Raw genomic sequence first — 26,729 nt, forward strand, 5'->3', positions numbered from 1 at the left:
TGTGCTCAAAGTATAGCCCTCCCCTCTAAATGTGTAGAGAAAATAATTTTATAAAAATAAATAAGAGGAAGTGATATTTTTGTTTTTTGAGTGTCGTTGCAGCAAAGGATATCAACTCAAAGAGAGTAGTATCATAAGACCACTATAAGATAAAAGCCACAAATAGGGTATACTAAATTCGAGTCTGGGTATGCTCCATTTAGTCCATTTAATCTTTAGATGCAAGCCATGTGGCAAAAAAATAATGAAGGGTTGTGATTTAAAATTTAAAAAAGTACTTGTTTAATAAAACGCATGCAATTTCTCTTCGTTCATTCATCCCCCCCCCCCCCCCCCCCCCCCCTCCTTCCGCTGCAATCTGAATCTCTTTCTCTTCTCCTCCTCACATCGCTGCCCACCACCACCCAATCGCCGCCCGTCGCTGCCGTCTCATTGAATAACAACGTTGTCACTCTCCCCTATTCCTCCCACCACCACCCCATCGCCGCCCGTCGTTGTCGTCGTCACAAAAAAATTCATCGTTGCTGCCTGCTATGGTCAAGGTGTTATAGGTGAAATATTTCATTTATCAAACTTATGTGTACAGAAACAATCACCAAAAGGGATTGAAGTTGTATCATCTGCCAGTAAAACAGACATCGCAAGATGAGAAAAAAACCAGGTTTTGAAGAAATTAAACAGTTTTGTAGCTTATTGTTCATTTAATAATAACATCATGATTGACTGAGAAGGCGGCGCCGGACGTCGTAGGGTGTAACGGTGGAGAAGAGAGGAGAGGAGAAAGAAGACAGAGATTCAGTAACAACAGGGGAGGGGGAAGGCGAGTTAACCTATTTTATTGAACAAATACATATTTTTTAAATTTTAAATCTCAGCCTTCGATTATTTTTTTTGCCACATGGCTTACATCTAAAGATTAAATGGCCTAAATGGAGCTAATCCTAAATGGAGCATACCCAGACTCACTAAATTCACATATAGAAAATATAGAATACACGAAAGTTTATGTCAAAGATATAAAATAAAAAAATGTAATTGAAATTGAAGTCACTAAATCACAAAGCATAAGAAACATATATAAAAACTCATAACAACCAAAATATTTGCTAACATCTATTTGAAAATCAACCTAAAAACCAGACAAATTTCAGACATGATTGATAAGAAACATAAAGAATTCCCAATTCTTATACAATGTGAAGTATGTTATTCGTTTTTCTTGAAATAACAAACAAAAACTGAAGAAAAATAACATAAAAGAAACCTAACTGAAATCACAACTTAGCCTAAAAGAAGATAAGAAATGAGAGTAAAAGATAAAAATTAAAAAAGAACAGAGGATCTTGCCTACACCATTGTACATATCAACCGCTATTGCATTGTTTCCATCACAACCTTTAGTCTCCATTACTCTCTTTTGCTTTTAGTCTCAATTTCCCTCTCCCGTCTTTGTTCTATTGTATCGGCTATCATCTATATTTCCTTTTTCCAATTGAATTTTCTCTTTTCTATTGCTGATGAATGGAGCAAATAAACAAATGAGATAACATTAACATTATTACAAAAAAAAATAAGATAACAAAGGACAAAGAGAAACCACTAATCTTTTCCATACGCATAAGTGCCATACTCTTTGATCTCGAAGATGTGTATGTTTTCTAAAACAGTACTTTTTGTTCATAAAATAGAAGTGTAAAAGTTAAAATCTTGATTTGAAAAGAGAACAGAAGAATTAGAAAGAAAAAAAATGGAGAAATAAACCAATACATGAGGAGGGAAAAACAAAGATAATTAAATTGAAACAATTGAATTCAACAGTAAATCACATAACATGATATAGCATGATTTGAATCAACAAATGAATTCAACAAGTTTTGAATAAATCTAACTAAACAAACAAATATATAAGAGAGATTAAAAACAGAATGTACCCTCACTGTCACTCACTTTTCAGAGGAAAGAGCATGCACAACCATAGTCACAACAAAATCAATAAATCACATGTAATTCCTTCAAATCAATTAAATACTACCCTCCATGTTCTAAAAGAATGCATGAATACAAAACGGATCAAACTTCATCTCCATGGAGGCTGTATAAAAAAGACGATGAACCGTGACAGAAGTAATAATGAGTGAGAAAACATTTAGTGGAAGAAAGGGGAAAAGGAAATTGTCATCAAATAGTGCTTAATTAAACCGAAAGTTGGAAACGACATCAGACCTTTTAGAGGCACCGCGTCTTCCTCCATTTAAGGCATGGCTTCCTCTATTATAATGACTATACTTTCTATCATGTTTCCTTTATCTCCTGTAACAAAAAAATAAAATAAACGGCATTCAAAAAAGGAAGAAGAATAGACGCAAGGATAAAATTGAATAGAGAGAAAAAGCAATAGAATTGAACAAACGTGGTTGCGATGATCACAAAGATTCCATATTCTTCCTCTTTTTGTTTTGTGAATCTGAGAATAGGTAAAATGGAAGCGAGTGAGGAAGGATCCACTTCGCTGTCGAATACTTCATGGTGAGCGTCGTTGTCGTTGCCGCGCTTCTTGACGGCGCCCTCTACATCTGCAATCATCAAGAATTCAGATCAAACACCAAAGTGAACGGTTTAGAATTAGCAAAAGGATGATTTCTATGCAAAGAAACATGAATCCAGGAATTAACAAAAGGCTGATAGTACAAAAAATAATTAAAGATTTATGAAGTAAATTAGTATGCAAGAAGTATGTACAAAGAAGAACTTATATTTAATTTCAGAATTATTTGTCTATCTCCCTCGTTTTCTCTATATGTTGTTTTTTCTCTGATGGTTTTAACTCCTTTCACGTCAGATGCACATTGGGGAGAATTTAGAATTGTTTTTTATTTTTGTAACTGTTGAGCAGTTGTAAGGGGTAAATTGGGAATGGAAAATAGGCTACACCAAAAGAAAAGTATTGTCTTTATTAATAGGTACTAGCGTCCAGACGGGCACTCTCGTGCCCGTCTGTCCGCTTTTTCTACTGCGCTAATGTATGTATATACTTGACTATGTTTACTTAACACCGTTAGGAAGAAACATAGAGTAATATTTAAGATTATGATATATCTTTAACTCATTTAATCTTAACTCATTTAATCCCTTAACTCAACTAAGTGAGCTATCCATCCCCACTCGGCTACCATTCATTTGGGTCTTTGTCATCTCCTTATTGCACTTAAGTGTATATATTTTACAAATCTTCTTTGTACAATTTTGATTCTAACACAAATGTACACATAACTGTTCTTTTAAATACTCAAAATGCTTTATTTGTATTCTATCTCTTGCATGCGTTCGTCTTTCCTTTTGCTATTGTCTTGATTGTTGACTGCTGCTTGTGCATTTTGTTCCAAGGATTCTAGGCCATGAGATTGTGCAGTCCCATGTAAATAATCTACATAATTTCCAATCCTTAATTCTCATAGCAACAACCTATAGAAAAAAATACAAAAGAAAAAAATATAATGATCCAATGATAGAGATGAATTTGATCAACCACAATGAATCAAAACAAACACGTGTTGCATTGAGCTCCAATGGTCCATGAATACTTTGCGTTAACATGCTTGTTACTTGACATGTACCTGATATAGAAACAAATAATTTCTAAAAGATAACACTGAAGCATGCCATATTTGTAGCAAATAATGGTAGATGAAGAATATAAATAAAAGGGTTAAATATGTTTTTGGTCCCTATAAAATTGGGACCTTTTAAGTTTAGTCCTTACTTAATTTTAATAGTTCTTTTAGTCCCTAAAAAAAATTTCTACACTCAGTATTAGTCCCTCCTCAATTCAAATTTGTTTAATTTATGCTTAAACTCTTGTGTTTTTGAACAATTTTTTGCAGACGTGTTAAGAACATTACTAAAAGTTTCTCTGCAAAAAATTGTCGCAAAATTTGATTTCTACGTCTAGATTTTGCTAATTTTATCTTTAACTTTTGTTGTCTTAAAAAATTCATATTTAATTTGTTTCATGTTAAAAAATTCTAAATTTTAGTTAATGAACCTTTCATAGTATTCTAAACTTGTCTAAAAAAAATCGTACAAAAATTTTAGAGTTTAAGGATAATTAAACAAACTTTGTTGTAAGAGGGACTAAACTTAGAAGTAATTTTTTTTGTGGGGACTAAAAAACCTATTAAAATTAAGTAAGGACTAAACTTAGATGTTCCCAATTTTATAGGGACCAAAAACATATTTAACCCTAAATAAAATGTGATATTCTTTTTATTTTTTGTTGAATTCGTTAATTAACCTGTGATAAAATTACGCATACGCCTGATATATTTGTGAGCAATTTTTTATTTAAAAAATTACTCTAAGGATTGTGGCAATCAAACTACTAAACCTTGATAATGTTTACGGAGACAACAAAATCACGTAAATGACTTCGAGAGATTGAATCATTAAAATAAATAAACACATTGGTTCCCGTATAGCTATCGGAAAATTGAGAATAATGGAATAATAAACCAACTAAATGGCAAATAGAAATGCAATTTAACACCAAACTTGATTCAACATGAAAAAATCAATAAAAAAATCAAACCTGAAGTTTGAAGGGTAAAAGTGATGACAATGGTTGATTCCTGAATGGTGTCATCATCATGTTTACAAAATTGCTATAAAATAATAAATTTAGAAAGTGAAAAGAAAAAAAGAAAAAGAGAGATTAGAGAGATAGAGAAAGTACAACAGATGTGGAGACAGAGAAAGAGCATTTTCTTATGGCAGTTATAGAGGCCAACAATTTTGCATGCAGAGAGCGCAGATTTATACGCAGCAGTTTACATGCCTTTCTCTCTTCCATTGGAGGGTTCACTCCTTCTTCCTCTTAGATTTTCTGATATCAATTTTATGACTAAACTCCATGTTTCAACTTCACATTCTATTCAGTTTTTGTTTGACTGAGGGCCTCAGATCAGTTATCCCTACAAAAATAAAAGTAAATATTAGAATAGAAAAAAACAAAGTAATTTTAATGGGGTATTGGTATGATTAGTATATTGTAATAGCGATTTGAGTATTTGTATAGACAAAAAAAGAAAATGAAAAGGGAGGGATATAGAAAAAGCAACTGAAAAAATTAAACAGAGGGAACATATGTTTTGCCTTGTGTACCCGTTATTGTTTTCGCTGCCACAGACTTCCCATGCTCGTAGGCTGCTTCCGCGGTCATCCTTCTGCTTTTGTCTTCTCTATAAAATATATCTTCTTCTCTCGCACCCTCGTTTATCTCTTTAACATTACAAAGTGCAAGGCATTTATGGTTGTTGAGTGGTGTAAATGTTGACTCAGCATCACCATAGCCTGAATCCTCCTCTGTTATAAATAAAAAACTCAGCATCAATAGCAATTTCTTTAAGAAATAAAAAATTAAAAGTTTAAACCAATAAGCCATATCAATAGCCTAGAAAAATGAAGAAGATAAATGGTTCATAGTTTGTATAAACTGTTTATTTATACCCAACTGTAGTTATGTCCATTAAAAAATATGAGAAAAAAGTTTCCAGGGATCCATAATTTCAAACGCCCCTTCATGTTCTAAACTATTTACCTATTTTCATATCTCTTGTTTGCATCACACATATACCCATCACCCATAATCAACAAAGCATAAATGAAAAACTACACACAATATGTTAAAATGAGAAGCATAAACGAAAAACATAACAAAAATTGCATTAATCAAAATGAGAAGCCAATTGAATCAGCATAAAATTAAAATGATTAATTAAAAGAACAAACCAGAAATTTCTAGGGAAAAGATTGAGACTCTGAGTCTTTGACATTGAAAGTGAAAGGAGAGGAGGAGATGTAGTCGGTTACTAAAATTAAGAAAGGGAAATCTCAAATTTACGTAACTGTTGTTTAGTTTTCAAGGGTAAAATGTGAAATTCTCATTAAAAAGGGAGGGTGTAATTGGAAAAAAAATAGGCTACACCAAAACTAAGTTTTCCCTTTATTAATAGGTATAGATAATAATATAATAGGTATATATATATATATATATACACACACACACTAGCGTCCAAACGGGCACTCCCGTGCCCGTCTGTCAGTTTTTTCTACTGCGCTAATGTGTGAAATTATGAATAGTAATTTTTTAAATTTTACATTTTTTTCTTTTGTTCGTATTTTTTTTTTCTTTCTTTTTTTAACCATCAGAAACCAAAATTTCATCCCCAAAAGCTATAAAGTTGTATGGTCTGTTTTGTTCGTATTTAAACTCAGGACTTACAACTTTTTATATCTTAACGTCGTAAGACCAATTGAACTACCCAACCGTTCAGGTCTTAATGATAGTTTAAATCAATTGTGTGTTTTATGTAATTAAAAGTATTTAAGTGTTTCAATTTCTAGAGGTGTTTTTATTTAATAATGGAATGAATTTTTTTCTAAACAACAAAAGTAGTGCAGCCATTGATATCTTTGCATAATAGAGAAGTAAGAAGCAAATAGTTTGAGAAATTAAAAAAAATAAGTGAGAGAATTAGAGGTTGTACCTCAGCAATGCCACCACCGTTGTTGGCGTCGTCACAGGATTCGCAACCTATTTGTGCCAAAGTCTGTTGGTGATTTCCAAAATAATGGAATCACTTTAGATCAAGAGTTGTAAATCTTCATGAGAAGCTTTCATATACATTAGAACCTTTGGCAAAGTGGTGCTTAATGAACCTTAGCATTGGTTCAAGTGTATATGGTTATAACCTTTGGCAAAAGGGTGCTTAATGAACCATAACATTGATTCAAGTGTATATGATCATAATCTTTGGCAAAGGGGTGCTTAATGAATCATAGCATTGATTCAAGTCAAAGGGGTGTCTTCTCTCATGTGAAGAGTCATATAATGCACTATAAATGCTTGGCATTTGGGCATTTGGCAGTTGGATACACAAGAAACACACTACAACACACAATTTTGGATAGAATTTTGTTACATTAACAACATAATTCTTCATCATTCTCTTACTTTAAATCATCCATCAATTCTCTAATGCATGAGTGAATTGCTGGAACCATAAATCTGTAAAATATTGTTAGGAGATACGCTTGGTGTGGTTGTGCAATACACGTCAAGGAACTCATAGTATCCTGAAGGGGATTCGCTGGTCATTCCTTATTGCATCCAATATACAGTTATTGGTGGGGGCGAATCGAACCTAAAGCAGCCTCTTCCCAACAATCAAGATATACAACAATCTTTGGAATTTATGTGCACACTTCATCGTATTCATCTTCGTCATCTTCTTGGTCAAGTTATTGCAGCAGACCCCCAACACAAGTTCCAACAAAGTCGTCACCTCTTCTTCCTACCTTTTCCGCCTCTCCATATGTCTTTTATCAAAGTTCTTAAATTAATCGGTCATATCCTAATACTCCTCTCATTTTGTTTGTCTCTCAATTATACTCTCCCCTTTATCTTGAACCAAGTTAATATGAACCTGTATTCCATGTTTTTTCCCGTCAATTAAACCTAATAAGGTGCGATAATGGAGAAGATACTCTCGTTCTTCTCTTTTGATGCAACAATTTTTGTAAAAATATCATATAACCTCTTTTAGTGCGGCTAAGTAAATCAAAAGATGAATAAAATAAAAGAGGAAACATAATCACTGGGCAAAAAGAATCAGCATTGCACAAAAAGAAACAATAAAAGATGAAAAATGCAAGAATGATAATAGAATCAGGGACGGACCCACTTGTTCCACTATGTGGGCCGTGGCCCTCACTTAGTTTAGAATTTTTTATTTTAAAATATTAGTACATGTTTGGGGTGTGGTAGTGTTTGTGACCGTGTGTAGCAGTAATACTACCTAGTAGTTACTACATTACAGAGCCCTCAATATAAAACAATTGTATTATCCAATTACTAATATGACGTAAGACAATTGGATTTAAGAATATGTTGGCAAACTGCTCCAGGAAGTGAGCTTTAAGAAAATACAAAAACATGAATAAGAAACTAAAACTTTCCTACATGCAGTTGGATTTCAAAATGTTGGCATCAATACTATCATAACATAACTCATAAATAGCCAAAGAACATGTGAGTGGAAATAGAAAGCAAGAAATAACCCCATCTTTTTTATTTAAGAAGAAGAGGAAAACAAGTCTATTTTTGAGAGGTTGGAAACTATTTTTTAGATGTATGCTCTAACCGTTAATTTTTAGAATCAGGGGGGATTGAAGATCTTTTTATAAAGCTCATTGAGACCAAAAAATATAGTTTATCGCTAGTATATTTACTTGTAGAATTATATCTGATATTACTTTTGCGAAATGCAATAACGGAAAGACCTTTCTTTGCTAGAATATTGTAAAAATGGAATATGAAATTGCATGAGATGAATGGCCAAATTATAGGTGTATATGTGGCCTACACTGTCCAAAATTTCTGGGTCCGTCCCTGAATAGAATGATGATATAAAAAAATGAATAAAATAAAACTATAATAGAAAACGACAAAGAATTATTCATGTGCAATCGACCTATTAGAGTGTAAATATAATAAAGTTAAGGTAAATTGAAATTAAATAACAATAATAAGTACCGTGAAAAGGAAAAATTGCATTGAAAGAGTGACGTATGTACAGAATTTGCTTCATTTTATGTTTTGTTTTGAAACTATCCAATTTTTTTGTTGAAGCCGTTTAATTTTTGTTTTGAAATAGAAACTTTTTCATTTTAAAAGAAGAAACAAAATATAGGAACCGTTCATTTCCCAACCGTGTCCTTTTAACTTGAGGGTATTTTTGGAACCTAAAATAGGCTACACCAAAAGAAAAGTATTGTCTTTATTAATAGGTACTAGACTTTTCACCCGTGCTGCCGCACGGGTCATATACAATGTAAATATAGTAAAGAAAAGCAAAAATACATCGTATATTTTCAACTTAATGTTCAAATGTCATAACTTTAAATTCAATAGTAATTGAGGTTTTCGTGTCTACACATTTTGGAAAATTTCTTTAAACATTACATTCGAAGTACTATCAATGCAAACACCATGTTCATCTATTAGCAAATTTTTCAGACCGTTTCATGAGGTAACCCCTGATATTGATACATAAAGTTGACCATTTGAGAACACGATGTGGAAGGTATATACCAACCTGATTTAGTGATTGCCCTTAAATTTTGTTAATGGTCATTGTATAACACACAACTATAGGAAACTGTCTACATTGAACAAAAAATAGTAGGTGAAGAAGTTAAACTAAGTCCACCCTATTTCCTTTCAAACTCAGCAAATTCAAAGTATCCCACAGTGAGACTTTTTATCATACATAAATTGGCAAGTTAACAACTATCACTTTTACAGAAAATATGGATTAGGACATGAAAAGATTACAACATGTAGCTTTTACATAACATATGGATTAGAACAACTGCAGCAGAACACAAACTCTAGCTGCCTCATACCAAAACGGGCTTCGAAATTATCTTCCGAGACCAGAAAATGTGAGTTGAATAGGCATTAGAACAACACCGCGGAAAAAATGGCCCAAAAACTCTACAGCAGCAAGTTAGCAAAACATGACATAGCATTAGTAGCAGACCTCTCAAATGAAAAAAGTACAGATATACTACCAGGAAAATTCTCGAATTCCAAAAAAAGAGTAGAACTCTCTTAATGTGCACTTTTGAGTATTCATACAAAATTGAACCTTATTATGGCCACAAACATTGTACCAGCGTATAAGTTATTACAATATAAAAAGATAGTTAGAAATTCAAATCATAAACAATGTGGTAAATTACACACAAAATAGCACTGATAAGAAAATAAAAATCACATAAATTTGTAATTCTTGCAACAAAAAAATAAGTGTTGGAAATAGCTTTGCAAGATCATAATGAAATCTAGTCGTTCATTGAGAAATTTAAAGACAATAATCATTGGCTACAACTCATTTGTTCATTAAACTATCAAGAAATATCTAAAATAAATCTGAGAAACTGAGAATTTTCAGCAGGTAGTAGTCCGGTCTATCTAATTAGATACACCATTGATTATCTCAAATAGCTACAATAGACCCGTGTATATACATTCGCGACATTAGAGAGATCTAAAGACAATCAAATACTACAGAGTAAAAAATCAGCCACTTCTCTAAAAAAAATTGCTACAAAGAGTATGACTTTAATCAATGCAATATAAAAAAAATAAAATCAATGCAATATGTTATCATCTCTAGAAAATATGATGTTCCACCTGAGTATGATGGTGATGCACAATTTGATATCAAATACTTTAATTAAAAAAACGTTTATTAGCAAATAAGAAACAGATATAGAAGATACATATACACCAATATAGTGACCTGCACCACCACAGAAAGGCCAACTATCACAACTTAATTGTCCATAATTAAGATGAAAATATATGTCTGTTAATTAATTAGGCATCAGTTTGAACACATCTTGCTCTATCCTAGAATTTGAACAAATTTATTTAATGGACACAAAGAACTTATTCCAATCATTGATACGTTGAGTTACTAAATTGTAGTTCCATATGAAGTCATCTGACATAGTCACACATTGCCCTAAATGTTCAAATAATTGATTTTGCAATTTTTCATAGGCATCATTCATACAGAATATGCAAATAAGAAACAAATATGTCAACAATGTATCAAGTTCGCGGCCATAAGTATGAGCCTTAATCAAGACATTAATAAAAATATAAAGATAACAGACTAAACAATCATTCATTTTGAAAAGTCAAAAGCAATTATTCAAAAGTTATAAATTCTATAGACATATGTATAGTTAGCTCCATTTCTTGCCAAAGGAAAGCTCAAATTTTGAATCCAATTTGATAGAACCAATGAGTAAGACAAATTATTACCTGACATAAAAGAAGTTCAAGATTTAATAGAGAACCACATGCTTTAGAAGCATAATAAACCCACAGCTAATATGCATAATCCTAGTGACTAATCTAATGGCAACCAAGAATGACAACAATCCTGCAAAGGAGGAAAAAAAGGGTTATTAAGTTAAAGAAGTTCTTAGCAAAATAATGTCAAGGCAAAAAACAGAGACTTTCAAGGCTTAACTGAAACACACATTTGTAACCCAAAAGAAAGTATGAGTGGTGAAAATGAAATCCAATGAGGCATTCCTTCAAACATTTTAAAGGGAAAGTAATTAAAGCTGAACAACATAATTTCCAGAGTGCTTTTGTTATCATCTGGTTTGATAAATGAAGTTCTAAATAATTTATTCCACACTGACTTCATTCTTCCTTCCAATAGTAATATAGTCATAACCTCATTTATATCATTCTCTTAAACCTAGCCAAAGTTACCTTGTTATAAAATGTCAAAAAAATTACACAACCTTTACAAAGTTACCATGTTAGCATACATATCAAAATAAAATTAAAATTCTGCAAGAGAAACAGGAAAAAAACACTATATTCATACGTATAACTCAATTTTTAAGCTCGAGAGGTGGCAATTGATTTGGCGGTTGAAAGAAATTGGGGATAGAGGCTTGAAATTGGGTGCTTGATGAAATGAAAGAGAGGGACATAAAAATTTGGTAAAACGGCCTAAAGATCTCTAGATTTTAATAACAAAGAGGTTGTATCAATGGTTGTTTTGAGTTTGTGTTAACCAAAATTGATTCATTAAATCTTGCACCTAACTATTGAGAGAGTTACTTATCCATCTAGTCTTCTTGCTTCCGTCAAATTTAAAGCTTTCTCAAATACCAATAGTTGATGGATCCTCTTGTTCTACATCATTATTACAGTCAAGCTATGCATTCCTCAATAAACACAATCCTACCAAAAAGGAAAACCTGCAAAAGTGAAGAAAAAATAGGGAGAAAAAAAAATCAGAAACATAATTAGATGAGATAGAGAGACTGATACATCCAATCCAACCAATGAATATTATGAAAAATACCTATCTAGATCATAAGTGGTCATGACAATCACCTTCCGGTGAATTTTTAAAAATCACTAATTGCTTTTATCGATTGAATAATCACCCTCTGCCACTGTCTTCGATTCCTCCACTTCACCGTTCAAGAAATCTGACCAACAATTTCAATTAACACAGTTTAACTTAACTCCTTGCAAATCAAATCAAAATCAAAATTTAAACCGTTATGTTAAATCAAAAAATTGTATTTGTCATGCTTTTAATTTCCTTTGACTCTCAAAGTACAGCAGCAAATCATCAAAATATTCAAGTTACATCAATCACTTTAATTTTTGTCAATCCACAATATCAAAAGTAAGCATGAAATAATTTTAATTTGCTCGAGAAATTAGAGTTTTGATATTTCCTACCTAATTCAATAGTCATGAAGATTTCTAATCTGGATACACAATTTCTCCATACAAGCAACTATCAAAGACCTTTACATTTACTTCATACTACTGAGACCCTGCATCGATCAAACCAAATCATTAAATCTCAAAACAAAAGCACTCAATGCTTCAATGTAAATACCAAATGAACAAATTTAAACAACAAAAAACCTATTAACAAAATGAGTTTGGCATATTTTTACCGTAGCATAACCAATAGACGGATTATACTCATTACACACTACAATATCTCCATCTGCATACTAAGCAATCTCCTAGCCATGTGAATTTCCCTTGGACTGTCAAACACATAATACACGACACCTCAATCAAATAAACATAAACTACCATAACAAAGCACAAATCACTTACTTCAAAGACAAAAATTGAACCGTCACAATTACATTCTCGTTAGTTTTATGAGAATATAGCACAGTTTTTGAATATGACGGCCGAATCATTTCAATCTCACCGAAGCTACAACAATCAACAAATATCAACAAAAAAAAATCAAAACAATTAAGTGTCACCAGCTGAAGTTTGACCCATGATATTAGAGTGCTAGGTGTGGGGTAGAAGAATTACTATTTTTTTAAATGATGAACAGAACATATAAATTCATTCCAAGCTTAGTCGACGTTTGATCTTTAAACCATGAACAAAACATATAAAATTATAAAATTTAGATGAAATCGATGAGATTTGGATGAGAAGAAATCAAACCTTTTTTGAATCAACAATCGAAAATGATCAGCGTTTTTGTGTTTCTGTATAGGAAGGATTCAAAATCGAACCTTTTGGACTCAGTGATTGAGGAGAATCAAAAGGTTGGGGGGAGAATGTGAAATCGCTAATGGTGAAGGATGGTTGAGAATGGTTAATCCATCTGAAGGACTGCGAAAGTTGCTCAGAGCGAAAATGAGAGAGAAACGGAGATTCTGATATGAGCAAGAAGATGGGTCAGAATCAGATACGGCGGCGGCAAAGATGAAATGACCAGAGTTAGTGATGGTGGTGATACGGCTGCTGCGGAGATGAAATGGACACAGGTGATGGTGCGGATACGACGGAGGTCCGCTAGATTCTGGTGGCAGAGGGAGATGATGGTATTCAGAGAATGGGTGTGAGAGAAAATAGAGAGAGGGGGTTAGGTCAGAGTGATTGTTTCCAGGGAAGAGAAAGACGCTTGTTGAGCGCGCGTACAGTTGTTTGGCTTTTTTTTCTCTTCTTTTGTTACTATAGCTGTTTCGTAATTAAGGTTTAGGTCAGGGTTAAAACAGGAATTTTATTCGCTAGGGTTTAGGTTTAATTAGGGCGAAAATTCTAGCTTGGGGCAACTTTTATATATAGTATGATAATAATATAATAGGTATATATATATATATATATATATATATATATATATATGGTGGATTCTAGGGTGAACCATCAAACAAGTGGTTCACCGGTGGACCATTTAATATTTACCATCAGATGAGATCAATGGTTGAGATCCATTAAAATTATAAAAAAGAATATTTACAATTGACCACACACAATCTTTGTCCTTTCTCTTCTCCCTTGTTTTGAGTCTCATCACAACTACCACGTGCATCCTCATGCCACGGTGACTCTACCGTCACCACCACCACCACCACCACCGTTACTAACTGGTGGTTCTTTTTTAAGGCAAGAAAAATTTCAATCATTAATTTCCCCCTCTTTTATAAAGATGTAAGATCTCTGCAAAATTGATCAAATTTTTGTTAATATTCCCTCATTCCAGATTTGAAATTGTGTTTCATGTTTGTTGTAGGTGTTCCACATCTTATAATACCCAATTTCAAATTCCTCTGTTTGAAGCGCTTGTCCTTTGGATTAAGTTTTGTTGATTAATTAATTTTCTTAATATTTGAATAAGATGAAAACAGGAAGAACATTTAAATCAATGGGATTTCAGCGATTCTTGATTAACATCCATTTTGCTTATATAAGCACTTAAAGAAATTCAAACCAATTTAGTAAAAACATAGAACATATGAGTTTTAATTCTTTCAAAATAAAACATGAGTTTAAACCAATGGTTCACGATAATAGAAAAGGCACCAGAGTGAATGAAGAAGGTGAGGTATGACAGGATTGTATGCCGGCAATTGTAAATATTCTCTTTTTTAATTATAATAGATCTAAACCATTAATTTTATCTGATGGTAAAAATTAAATGGTCCACCGGTGAACCACTTGTTTGATGGTTCACCCTAGAATCCACCTATATATATATATATATATATACACACGTGTATTCAAGTACGGAAGCTAGGATTTTTATGAACAAAAGATGATTTTATTATATATATGAAAGAGAGGTTACAGGTAGAATACAAGAGAGAAATATAAAACTAGTGAAAGAAAAGCGTACCAAGAAAGAAAAACTTATTTCCCTTATATAGGGAAAAAAGGTTCACTATTTAAACCGGTAAAAAGCTACTGTAAAATTCGGTAGCCGGTTACTAAAATAATTACAACACGACAAATCACTGTTTAAGCCGGGTACGCTATGGGCCCCATCGACACTTTCACAATGATCACAAAACAACAAAATATTACAAAAATTTCAAAAAGAAAAAGAAAAGATTCTTTGGTGACTTATTGCTTCACCATAATTATTTGTCTTGGTGACTCATTACTCCACCAATAATGTTTTGTCTCCACCATTATTATTGGTGTCCCACTATGTCTTTTCCATTATTATGTCACTACTATTATTTTGTCTTGGTGACAGCTTTAATTTTTGCTCAATTATTTTGTTACGTGAGCTTTCAAGGAATCCCAAAACTCTTCTGAAATTGGTTCTTCTTCAGGTTGAGATTCTCCTATGATATCTTCTTCGAAATAATCTTTTGATCCTAAGGATGAAGTAGACATTCTATCTTCATTGGATGCAGCCTTTGTTGCGAAAGAACTAAAAAATTGTTTTTTCATGTATTCAAGGACACGGATCTTGATTTGATCTTCCTTTTCTTGAGGATATTTTCTTTGATAATAATTTTTAATTTCCTCTATAGGAAAGCTTTGAGAACTTTGTTCTTTATTTGTCTTTGTTTCATCAATTTTGATGGTGTGGGCAATATTAGTGGCTATTGCTTTAATATCTTCAGAACTCATATTTGTCCACCTTTTAAAGAAAAAGTTTCTTTGGATAATAGGAATATTGTATTTATTTTTTGAGATGATGATTGTCCATCTCCAGATCCAAGGTATTTGGAACTTACTGAAATAAAGGCATGGACATTGTCCATAAATCATTTTACTAGATGCCACTTTAGTAATTAAGGGGCTTTTATCGCACCAAGAAGTATACAAATTTTGTAATTCTTCTGGTAGAATTTCTAAAGATGGTCCAAATTTTAACCACCAATCAAAAAACCAATTTGGAATAGGTTTTTCCTGCTATCTCAGGATTAATAAAGAAGAACCATGAATGTTTATTTTTTGGGTTCTGGTAATAAAATGCCTGAGTAAAGGCCTGAATATAATCTCAATAACTGTTGTCCAATTGTAATATCCCACTTTTATGATACGATGGTTTATCTGTTAACGTTTGAGTAAGCGCGTTTAAGACTAAGGGTAGTATGGTAATTGCGCACTAAGGGACTATTTAAGGACTTTTGGTCCAAAATTATCACACAATCTTCTTCACTTTCTCTCACTAGGGTTTGATAGAAATTTTTGCTCTCCCTTCTCTCTATAAATCGGTCATCATCTTCATCCGTCAACCAAAAATCTTTGCTTCCTCCTTTCTCCTCTTTGGAATCAAGTATGTGTTATCTAGGGTTTATGGTTTTTGGTTAGTGGAGTGTTGAAGCAACCTTCCCTTTTCTTCTCTACTCATGATCTTCCTTTAATCATCTCCTAATCTTTCAAGAAGTTGAAGTTTAAGCAAGGCTAGGGTTTGGTGTTTGTTGGTAACAAGTTGGAAGCAAGCTTCACCAACATCCATCTCTTCTCTAGGGTTTTGGTCTTAGGGTTTGCTGTCAAGGTTTTCAAGTTGTGAACTTGATTTGAGGTTATTTTAAGGTGATTTCTTAGTTAGTAATCCAACCATGGGATGTGTTTTACTTGCAAGGAAAAACTTTATATTTTCTAGGGTTTGTACATAGAGAAAGTTACCCCTTTTATGCCATGCATCATTATACTTGTGATTACTTGCTCAATGTCTGTTTTACAGGTTCTATATGATCTTTAGTACCATGATAAGCCTAAGGATGCTTGGATTTGAGGTTTTTGAGTGAAAAATACCATTTTTGACAGTTCTGGATTGTCATAACTCGCCACGGTGAGTAAATAGCTCGCAAGGCGAGCTAGAAGGCCGAATGGGGGTGTTCACTCGCCTCCTACTCGCCAAGGCAAGCAGGTGCTCGTCTCCCACACATAATCACTCGCCATGGCGTGCAGACAGTGGGGAGACCCATTGTTTTGTTCGTTCCGGGTGATTCTGGTGTTTCGCGAGCGGTTTTCCTTATATAATCTTTTATACTTTAACCCCTCAAATCAGGATTTCAAGGCAAATACTTTTAAAATGTTTCTTTGATTGTTAAGCAAGTATTCACATGGTATAATTAAGCATGGCGAATGAAAGTCATAGCATGATGTGAATGGGTAGCATGCAATAATTAATAAGGGGAGTGGAACTAGAACCTTGACGTAGTCGTCAAGAACTAGAGTGCTAATCAAGATTATATTATATTAATGTGCGAAGAACATTTTCTTACGCTTATGAACTTGTATGTTTTTACCCCAAGGGATCTATCAAGGATCCGAGTTATAAGTATTTAACTCATGTATGTAACTTTTCATGTATGCATATGAACAAGACTAATACAAGATGTAGGTGCTCGTGTCTCTCGTTATCCACGTCAGGGGGATACGGGAGGTTCTCGACTTAAGGGGAATGGTTCAAGCCGTAAGGAACCCACACGACACCGAGGGAGTCCGATGTACGTACATCGGTCATGTTTGGGAGTGTACTCGGGGTTACTCCACCCGGGACTCTCCGTAAAACGAATTAAGATAATGTTTGATTGTTCAACCCTAACATAATGATATAAATGAATGTGTTCATGCATGATTATGACATGATGATAGATAGGAGCAAGTTATAAAAGATTGCCAAGGACGATCTTAGGATACCCTATTCGTCCGGTATAGGTTGTGCCATGATTTGATTCATGTTTAGGCTTAGATACATTTAGCATATCATAGCAAAGCGGTGCTAGGAACCCTTGACCGCCATGGCACGTATAAGAATATCAAGCCTATAACAAATTAGAAGATATCTAAGACGGATTTAGCTTGCACGACCGTCTAAGGTACATAACCACACACGTATAATCAACCGCCAGGTTGTGATGTAGACACGTGATAACCATAGGTTTCCCCGAGGTTATCACTAGCCTAGGGCTAGGAAGAACTCGCTGAGACATTATGTCTCACCCAACTCCTATTTTGTTCAGGTTCACAGGTTGTGCAAGGAAAAGGTAAAGAAAAAGTCTTGGATTGATCGTGACTTCATGGAATCGCTTTGTTGTGAATTAGAGATGCATATGTTATATTATAAGATGTGTAATTATGAATTTTGTATTTACACTATGTATGACAAACTTTGGTGTAATAATGTAACATAGAAGCTTTGGAATGATGTTGTAACCAAACTTCCGACTTGATGTCGTTTCATGTATTTGTATAATTAATGTATCCAATATCAGTTTAACGCTTATTCGAATATTCTAGACACTTTCAAATTTAGGCGTTACACCAATCCCCTATTAGAGGAATGCTGGTTTCTGGTTGAGGTAGCATATTGCTACTCCCATATCCTCGACCACAGTCGTATTGACCGCGACCTCCTCTACCCCTATAAGGGGTTGTCATTCTCCCTGCAAAAATTCACGGGTCAAATAATTAGCAAGTGAATTATTTTCACCTTTAATATACTGAATATCAAATTCAAAGGCAGATAATTGAGCTTGCCATCCTACAAAAATTTGTTTTGCAACTAGATTTTTAACATCTTTTTCAATAATTGATTTTGCAGAACTACAATCAATCCTCAACAAGAATTTTTGATTCAACAAATCACTTTGAAATTTAGAAATACCTTTTATTATAGAAAGCATTTCTTTCTTAATTGTAGAGTATTTGGATTGAGTGGAATTCCACTTTCCAGAAGTAAAACGAACTAAAACTTCTTTATTATTATCAGGAATTAATTGTTTTAATATTCCTCCATATCCTAAATTAGAAGCATCAGTTTCAACATTTTTAAAATATTTAGGATTAGCCAAAGATAAACAAGGTAAACATTTTACTTTGTTTTTAATTCTTTTAACAGCATGAGTATGTTCATCTGTCCAAGGTTTAGGATTAGTTTTCAGTCTATTATATAAAATAGCTGTATCCTTAGCTAAGTATTCATAGTAATCTGAAATATAATTTAGACTACCCAAAAATCTTTGTAATTGTTTTTTATCTGTAATAACATCAGGAAATTTAGAAGCAAATTCAATACTTCTATGAATAGGAATAATAGTCCTTTATCAATTTCATGGCCAAGAAATCTAATTCTAGTTTGGAATAATTTCATTTTTGGGGCGGAAACCACCAAGCCATTTCTTTTAATAATGTCTTTAAATATTTTTAAATGTTTAAAATGTTGATCAATGGTTTTAGAAAAGACTAAAACATCATCAATATAAACAATTATAAAGTTGGAATAAGAATTGAATATTTCATTCATAATATTCTGGAATTCAGAAGGGGCATTTTTAAGCCCAATTGGCAAGACGATCCATTCATACTGTCCAAAAGGAACAGTAAACGCAGTTTTATATCTGTCAGATTCTTTAATCTGAATTTGCCAATATCCAGATTTCATGTCAAATTTTGAAAATATTAAAGAAGTAGATAATCTATCTAGCAAATCCTTTTTATTAGGAATTGGATATCTAATCCATTTTAATACCTTATTAAGGGGTTTATAATTTATAACTAATCTAGGAACACCACGTTCCTTTTCCGTAGCATTATTAACATAAAAAGCAGTACAACTCCAAGGAGACTTGGATTTTCTAATAAGACCCTTATCTAAGAGACTTTGAATTTCTTTTTTGCATAAATCAAGATATTCTTGATTCATTTGAGCCGGTCTAGCTTTAGTAGGGATTTGATTTTCATTAAAATCATCCTCATAAGGTAAAGAAATAACATGTTTCTTTCTATCCCAAAAAGCATTGGGTAAATCATTGCAAATTTCACTATGCAATTGTAATTCTAAAGACTTAATTTGTCTTTTAATTTCTTCATTATTAAGTTGATCATTAATATTTAAGATATTAACTTCTTCTCTGAGAAAACATAATTGTTTTTCCTTTTTAAGAAGAAGGATTTTTACCTCATTTAACATTCTAGTATGAGGATCCGAAATAAATTCAAAAATAATTTTTTGATTATTAATAGAGGTAGTAATACCCCTTTGATCAATATTAGTGATAGGCATAATATTTTGCAAAAAAGGAGTGCCTAAAATAATTCTATGAGTTAAATTTTTAACTAAAATAAAGTGAGTAGGTAAACAAATATTTTGATTACAAATATAAGTATTAGGAAGTTTATATTTTACTTGGAGTTTATCTCCTCCAGCTTGAGTAAGAGATTGAGTGGTTTTTGAAAAATATTTAGTAGGGATAATCCCTTCTTGAATGCAGTTAAGATCTGCACCGCTGTCAACCAAAGCAATTTCATCTTTTAAAATAAAGTTTTTATTAACAAATAAGGTGATTTTTATATTTTGAGAAGTCACTCTTTGAAGAGCATTCAAATAAGTTTCAGAACTAGAAGGAGTATCTTCTTTAGAAGTATCAACTTCTTTTAATTTGGATTTTTCCAAAATACTAAGTCTAGTAGATAATATATTATTATCTTTTTTAATCTGAGATATTTCAGATTTTAAGAGATTTATTTCTCTTTTTAAGTCATTAGTAGAAACAGGAGTTTCTCTAATATTAGATTCTTGGAATCTAGATAAAACTTCACTAATTTGATAAGGTGCTTCTACAATTTGAAGAGCTTCTTTTTTATAATTATCTTTTATAAGAAATTCAATCATTTTTCTTTTCAGATTATTATCTGGAATAGATTCTAAAATTTTTAAAGTTTTATCACGTTCTTCAGTAAGAACATTTAGACCATTCTTTTCAACAATTGATTTCCAGTAATCAATTTCATTACTACATCGACAATTATTATTGTCAGAAGAGGATTTATCTTCCTCTAAAGAAGATTCATTAATAAAATCTATTTCATTATCAGATATTTCTGATTCAGAGTCAGAATTAATTAAAAGAACCTTTTCTAGTTGAGCACGAAGATTTTCATCCTCAACTTTATTTAGGGCTTTTTTAGTCCAGCATTGATTAGCATAATGCCCAGCTTTTCCACATTTGTGGCAAGTAATATCTTTAGAAAACTTATTGGCTTTCCTTTTCCTATCAGATTTAGGAATTTTTTCTCTAGGTTTATCCTTTCTTCGTTTCTTCTTATTAGAAGATCTCTGAGAATTTCTCTGATTTTTATAAGCTTTGTCTTTGGAAAGCTTTTCTTTACCCTTGGCTTTATTACTAGGAGGTTTACCAAGATCGAAAGCAAATTGTTCACAAAATTCACCTAGTTGGTGTTTCTCAGTTAACCTTTGCTTTTTTAATTGGTTTTTAAGCTTTATGTCATTACATAAGGATAATCCTTCCTGAATACAGGTATTTGTTATCTGACCATAGGTTAGATTGTCATAATTAATATTAATACCATCATTTTTATTTCTCAGAGTTTGCCTAATTCTTTCGGCAAAGAGATGGGGTAAACCATCTATAAATTTGGCTTTCCAATGGTTACTATTGGAGTTATTTATCATAAAGAGTCTGGATAAAAAGGTATCTTTATACCATCTAAAATGTGTCAATGAAGGACACCTAAGATTTAGGAGTAAAGTGTTAATTCTTTCTCCAACCGGAATACTAGTTCCAACAAAATTTTGTAAAATAGATAGGCACGGTGTATAAACTGCATCTTCTTCATCAGTACTATAAATAGGATTATCACTAGTGGAGGGTTCAATTTTAATGAGTTTCTTATGAGAAAGAATTTCTTTCCTTTGGGAATCAGTAAGATAATGATCCCACCAACCTCTAAGTTGGCCAACAAATCCAGTTGTGATAAAGGCGGCAATGGCGCTATCAGAATTACCATGTTGTTTACAAATAGTAGAATACATAAGCATTTTTTGAGTAACATCAACAATTTGTTTTTCATTTAGGCCATCTATGTTCCATTCATAAATAGATCTTCCTGAATAGGAATTTTGATAAAAGTCATTTTCTTCATATAATAAATCTTGAGGTGAAGGTCTCTCATAATAATACTTATCCACAGACTTTTTAGTATAAATTGGGTTTATTTCAACATTATCTTTATTAATGTCTTGATTATCAAACATGGTTGTTAATTGATCAATCTCATTAGACTCATCATCGCTATCAGAACTATCAGAATTTTCTTTATGTGAAAGAACATTAAGATTCAATTTCTTAAGTTTTTCTTCAAGAATAGAAATAAATTTAGTTGATTCATTATCAATTTTAAATCCTTCTATATTAGCGGGAGGTTGAATAATAGGAGCTTCATTAATAATAGAAGTAGAAATATTTTCACAAGTTTGAGAACTATTTTTCTCAATTTTTTCTAAAATCAGGTTTTGATTAGCAATTTGCTTTTCAACCAAAATTTTTAAATCTGCTAATTCCTTTTCAAGAGATATAAATTGATCTCCTATACAAGTTAAAAATGCATTAGTAAAATTTTGCGATTTAATAATATTATTTAACTCTTGTAAAGTTATTTGGGTATTTCCAGCCTTTTGACCTAAATAAGTATTAGTATAAGCAATTGCTTCAACATTTTTTCCTAAACTAACAATTTGTTCAGGAGGAAAAGGAGCATTAACAATATTTTCTCCTTGAATATTCCAAGGTTTAGATTTTAAAACCATAATTCCAGATTTAGTTTTATTTAGAAAATATTCTATAAACCATCTAACAAAAGGAATATAATTCTGCGTAATAGCAAGATTATTATAATAATCTTCTTTGAATTGGGTTAACTCCCACTCAGCAAACCTATTAAAATACCATTTTCTAAATTCATAATATTTATTAATCATAAACTCATCACTGATGAGTTTTCTCCAACCACTTCCTGGTGTTAAATCCATAAAAACTTATTGTTCATGGAGATGAAAACTCATCTCTGATTCTGTAGGTGATTTCCTACTTTCACTAGGACCAGCATTAGCCTGATATATACCATGGGGAATTTTATTCTCACTTATTATTATATGCTCAACAGATTCTAAATCATCTCTAATTTTAGATATTGGTTCAGAAATTGAAGATCTAGGCAAATTACTAGATGTAGAATAAGTTCTAGGCAAGTTACTAGATGTAGAATAAAAATCATTTAAAGAATATCGAGAAGATATACTTCTAGGTATTTTAATACTTCTTTGCGGATTAAATCTAATCTCAACATCTCCTTCAGTTGTTTGAGTTATCTGACCTATTTCTCTATTTATAATAGGTTCAGGTTCAGCTTCTTGTGGTAAAGACCACGTTTCAGGAAAGTCTATTTCTTTCCATCTTATCAACCTATTCGTTGCAATATTAGATGTCAACAAATTTGTCTGAACTAACGTAGTAGTACCAGGAAAACTTATTTGTTTCGCTTTAGGATTTAAAGTATTTAAAACTTTATAATAAACCCTGTAACAGACAGCCATAATTTCACTGCCAGTTTTAAAATCATAACCATTCGTATGAATATTCATTTGTAAAGCATTAAATAATTGTTTATCTGATAAAGATAGACTCCCTCTCAAGTGAATCATTTATCTGTAATTTTAATTGAGAAATTTAACTTTGCCAACGAAAACCTATGAAATTTCACTTTGCAACTTGTTAGTAAACATGGCATACATGGATATAGAGAGAAAAGCTTGGAAAACTATTGTATTGATGATAGTTGAAATGATACAAGAATGGAAAAGATAGGTACAAATGAGTCAACCATGTGACTTATATAGTAACTAAACTAGTGTGCTAACTAACTATATCATTATTCTTAATAGCCTCCCTCAAACTCAAGGTAAGAGAACTCTTAGCTTGAGTTTGAATTACAAAGCTAACAGAAGAAATAAAGTGCAGAAGTATATGACAAGTTGAGGTGCATAGCTCCTAGAAGTCTTTGACCAACTCTTGGGGTCCTCTCAAGCTTCCTACAGCGTCTCCACAACATCCATATCCAAAAGAGAACTCAAACATTCAGCAGGATAGTATCAACAACTATTCCAAAATAGGGCAGTAGCCAATGGTATGTAAATCCAATAAACCACTTGTGAACTAGAAAGGCTAACAACAATTGCAGAATCTTGTGTTACGGAAGTCCCTCCAACAAAGTAGATGTGAAAGCAATGCTTCACCAAACCAAACCAAATCCAAACAATATTTGATCTCAAGCAGTAACTAATCAAAGCCATAAGGCAAAACGCTTAACCATTGAGCAGAAGCCATAACTCAAGGCTTAACTACTTAACAGAAGCTAAAATCAATAAAGCCAACAAAGGGCATAATGCTTAACCACCATAGGGCAGAAGCGAGAGAGAATATGAAGAGTGCTTAACCACCATAGGGCAGAAGCTAACAAAAATGCTTAACCATCTATGACAGAAGCATCATGCTTAACGATCATAGAAAGAAGCTCAATAACGCTTAACCATTCATGATGGAAGCATATCAACATGTCTTAACCATCATGAACAGAAGCACAAGACAAGAATCAAAGCCATCATAGGCTAATAAGAAAAATGAGGAAGTAAGCCATGGACAAAAACTATTATCACACCCTGACATAGAAATTCAATGATCTGCAAATAGAACTAAGCCTCCAACACCACAACATGGAATAGTCTGGCTGCAAGTCTTCAACCCATATACTTCAGGCAGCATCAACAAAACCATATGCAACAAAAAAACAGCACCAAATATTGGTGTACAGAGGACATCAAAGAAATCCCAAACTAATAAGTGTTGTTCTGCCAAGTGCAAATGTGTTGCTTATGAATTGTTCCAAGACCATAGTGTAGTAAGTTAGAAAACCCATAATCACAAGCCAATATGGGAAAAACCATAAGAAACAAAACTGGTCCTTATTATGCTTTAGGTTTCAAAGTTCCACATTCACATCAGCAAAGTCAAGTAATATTGAGAGATGACAGGCATATCATGTTGTCAAATCATGCTATTTTGATGAGTATGTGAATGCCCAAAGAGCCATTACAACAGAAGGTAATTCAAGTCTAACCAACAAATAGGCTCTAATAGACACCAACACTGTCCAACAATGTATGGAACCTGACTAAAAACTTCACACATGATCCAGGAGTAAAACAGAAGGCAATCAATCAAAGTAAAATTCCAACCAAAGCCAGCCAAAAGTGTTCAGCAATTTCTACTATCATGTGCAGAACCCCAAAAATACTCAATGTAGTTCTTCTTTATTTGAAGTAGGAATAACAGGGCATATTTCACTAATACTTCAAATGCATTGTGATACCAATAGTATACTCCAAATAGCAAGAAGGCAACACAATAAAAATTGTACACAAGTATAAGAACAATTGTATAAGTCTTCAAACCATAGCCTCTGAATAGGTTCAAACCAATAAGAACAATGAACCAACGGACCACATCATAATATCCTATGGCAACAGAAATCAATGAGCCAACCTTTGAACTCTAACAAGATCAATTGGTGTTCCAAATGTCAATTCAATTCTTCTGTACCAATCCTCAATTGAACGGTGCTTCAAAAGTACAATAAGCAACAATGCCAAATGCACTAGTAATGCAAATAAGTGGTTCAAAACCAAAAAATTCAATGATCGAAATTCTTATTTCCAACTCTTTGAATTCAATGATCAGTAAACAGCATCACAAGACCATTATACTTCTTCTATTTCAGTAACAGTAGCAATATTCAGCAGAAATACCAAATGTTCTTAAGAGTTTCTCAAACCTGACAAAGAAGAAGAAATAACAACCTGCTGAGAAGGTTCACCATCTACAACTGAACATAAATCCATAGCTGATCGAAGCAAAAGGGATGAGAAATGATGCTTCTAGAGCTGCTTTCATCATAACCAACAACAACAATCACAGCCGTAAAACCAGAATCGGAAACCGAATCAAACCAGAAGCAACGAACTCTGAATCAACCATCGCAAAAAGTTCTGACTAGCAAACCACAAGAATCATATACCGAATTGTAGTATCAGATGAAAGACGAATTCACAAACACAGAAAATAGCAAAGAAACGTGAAACAGAATGGATTAGAGAACAATGAAACCCTAGAAATTGGGGGAAAAATGTGAGAACAAAATCGAACCAATTTGCGAACATAATCTCTATCGCAAGAACAAAAGGACGCAACAAGGAATCGAAAGATTCAGAACCTGAAAATTTCGATCTATAAAGGATTCAAACATGGAATTAGAATTGAGATCGGAACTAGAAAATGACAATTCCAATCAAGAGAACAAAAATCATAGACTGAACCAGAAACAAAGATTCGAATCCAAATCAAGGAATTGGAATCGAATTGTGAATCCTAGAACAAAAAAAAAACAAGAAATCGAGACACACATCTTCTGGAAATTAGGATCAATATGAACCCTAACAATGAGGAAAAAGATGCAAAGCAAATTGCGATAAACCTGATTCGCAAACTGAAAGAGAAATCGAAATAGAAATAGAAAGGGATGAAATAAAAGGAAATTCAACTGAATCAGATTATGCCAGGATTTTCATCAAAAGAAGAAGGAGAAATACAGAGTTATGAATAAGAAACAAAAGAGAAATTGAAGATGAGAAAATTGGATTTTCTCTAGAAAGCGCAGCGGAAAATATCATTCAAGGTGGATACCAATCTTGCCCTGATACCATGTTAGTAAACATGGCATACATGGATATAGAGAGAAAAGCTTGGAAAACTATTGTATTGATGATAGTTGAAATGATACAAGAATGGAAAAGATAGGTACAAATGAGTCAACCATGTGACTTATATAGTAAATAAACTAGTGTGCTAACTAACTATATCCTTATTCTTAATACAACTTACAACAACCGAACAATGAAGAACAAAACAAAGTGTTCAGTGGTAGCAAACTTTAAACCGTATGTGATGATGATGGATTTCTCAAGTTAGAATGTAGG

The 26,729-nt window shown here is 32.7% G+C and overlaps 1 protein-coding gene and 2 long non-coding RNA genes across 3 annotated transcripts; all 3 read right to left on the reverse strand.

Moving 5' to 3' along the window:
* Positions 1-3,113: 3,113 nt before the first annotated feature.
* LOC146930454 (uncharacterized) lies at positions 3,114-5,990 on the reverse strand. The gene is made up of 4 exons (XR_015008334.1): positions 5,785-5,990; positions 5,158-5,358; positions 4,586-4,967; positions 3,114-3,614 (listed from the first exon to the last, which is right to left on the reverse strand). It is a non-coding gene; the product is annotated as an uncharacterized LOC146930454 (long non-coding RNA).
* Positions 5,991-9,353: 3,363 nt separating this feature from the next.
* On the reverse strand, positions 9,354-12,834 carry LOC146930455 (uncharacterized). Its single transcript, XR_015006401.1, has 5 exons — positions 12,574-12,834; positions 12,350-12,447; positions 11,961-12,090; positions 10,895-11,853; positions 9,354-9,553 (listed from the first exon to the last, which is right to left on the reverse strand). It is a non-coding gene; the product is annotated as an uncharacterized LOC146930455 (long non-coding RNA).
* Positions 12,835-18,151: 5,317 nt separating this feature from the next.
* Positions 18,152-25,595, reverse strand: LOC146930456 (uncharacterized). Its single transcript, XM_085707560.1, has 7 exons — positions 25,529-25,595; positions 25,240-25,351; positions 22,700-22,893; positions 19,371-22,078; positions 19,207-19,256; positions 18,333-18,445; positions 18,152-18,285 (listed from the first exon to the last, which is right to left on the reverse strand). Exons 1-7 carry the CDS (start codon positions 25,593-25,595, stop codon positions 18,152-18,154), a joined length of 3,378 nt encoding a protein of 1,125 aa, XP_085563686.1.
* Between the last annotated feature and the right edge of the window lie 1,134 nt (positions 25,596-26,729).

Source organism: Medicago sativa, chromosome 4 (assembly GCF_051527215.1).
Source record: "Medicago sativa cultivar Bolivia chromosome 4, Bolivia_mono, whole genome shotgun sequence".
NCBI lineage: Eukaryota > Viridiplantae > Streptophyta > Magnoliopsida > Fabales > Fabaceae > Medicago > Medicago sativa.

What these genes read in the sequence shown, in the direction of transcription:
- LOC146930456 (XM_085707560.1), bottom strand. Translation starts at nt 25,595, where the DNA reads ATGGATTTATGTTCAGTTGTAGATGGTGAACCTTCTCAGCAGGTTGTT. An exon ending in GATCTTGTTAGAGTTCAAAG is followed by an intron (nt 22,894 to 25,239) that starts GTTGGCTCATTG and finishes TTCTACATCTAG; the next exon opens with TAACTTGCCTAGAACTTATT. An exon ending in TGATATTCAGTATATTAAAG is followed by an intron (nt 18,286 to 18,332) that starts GTGAAAATAATT and finishes GAATTTTTGCAG; the next exon opens with GGAGAATGACAACCCCTTAT.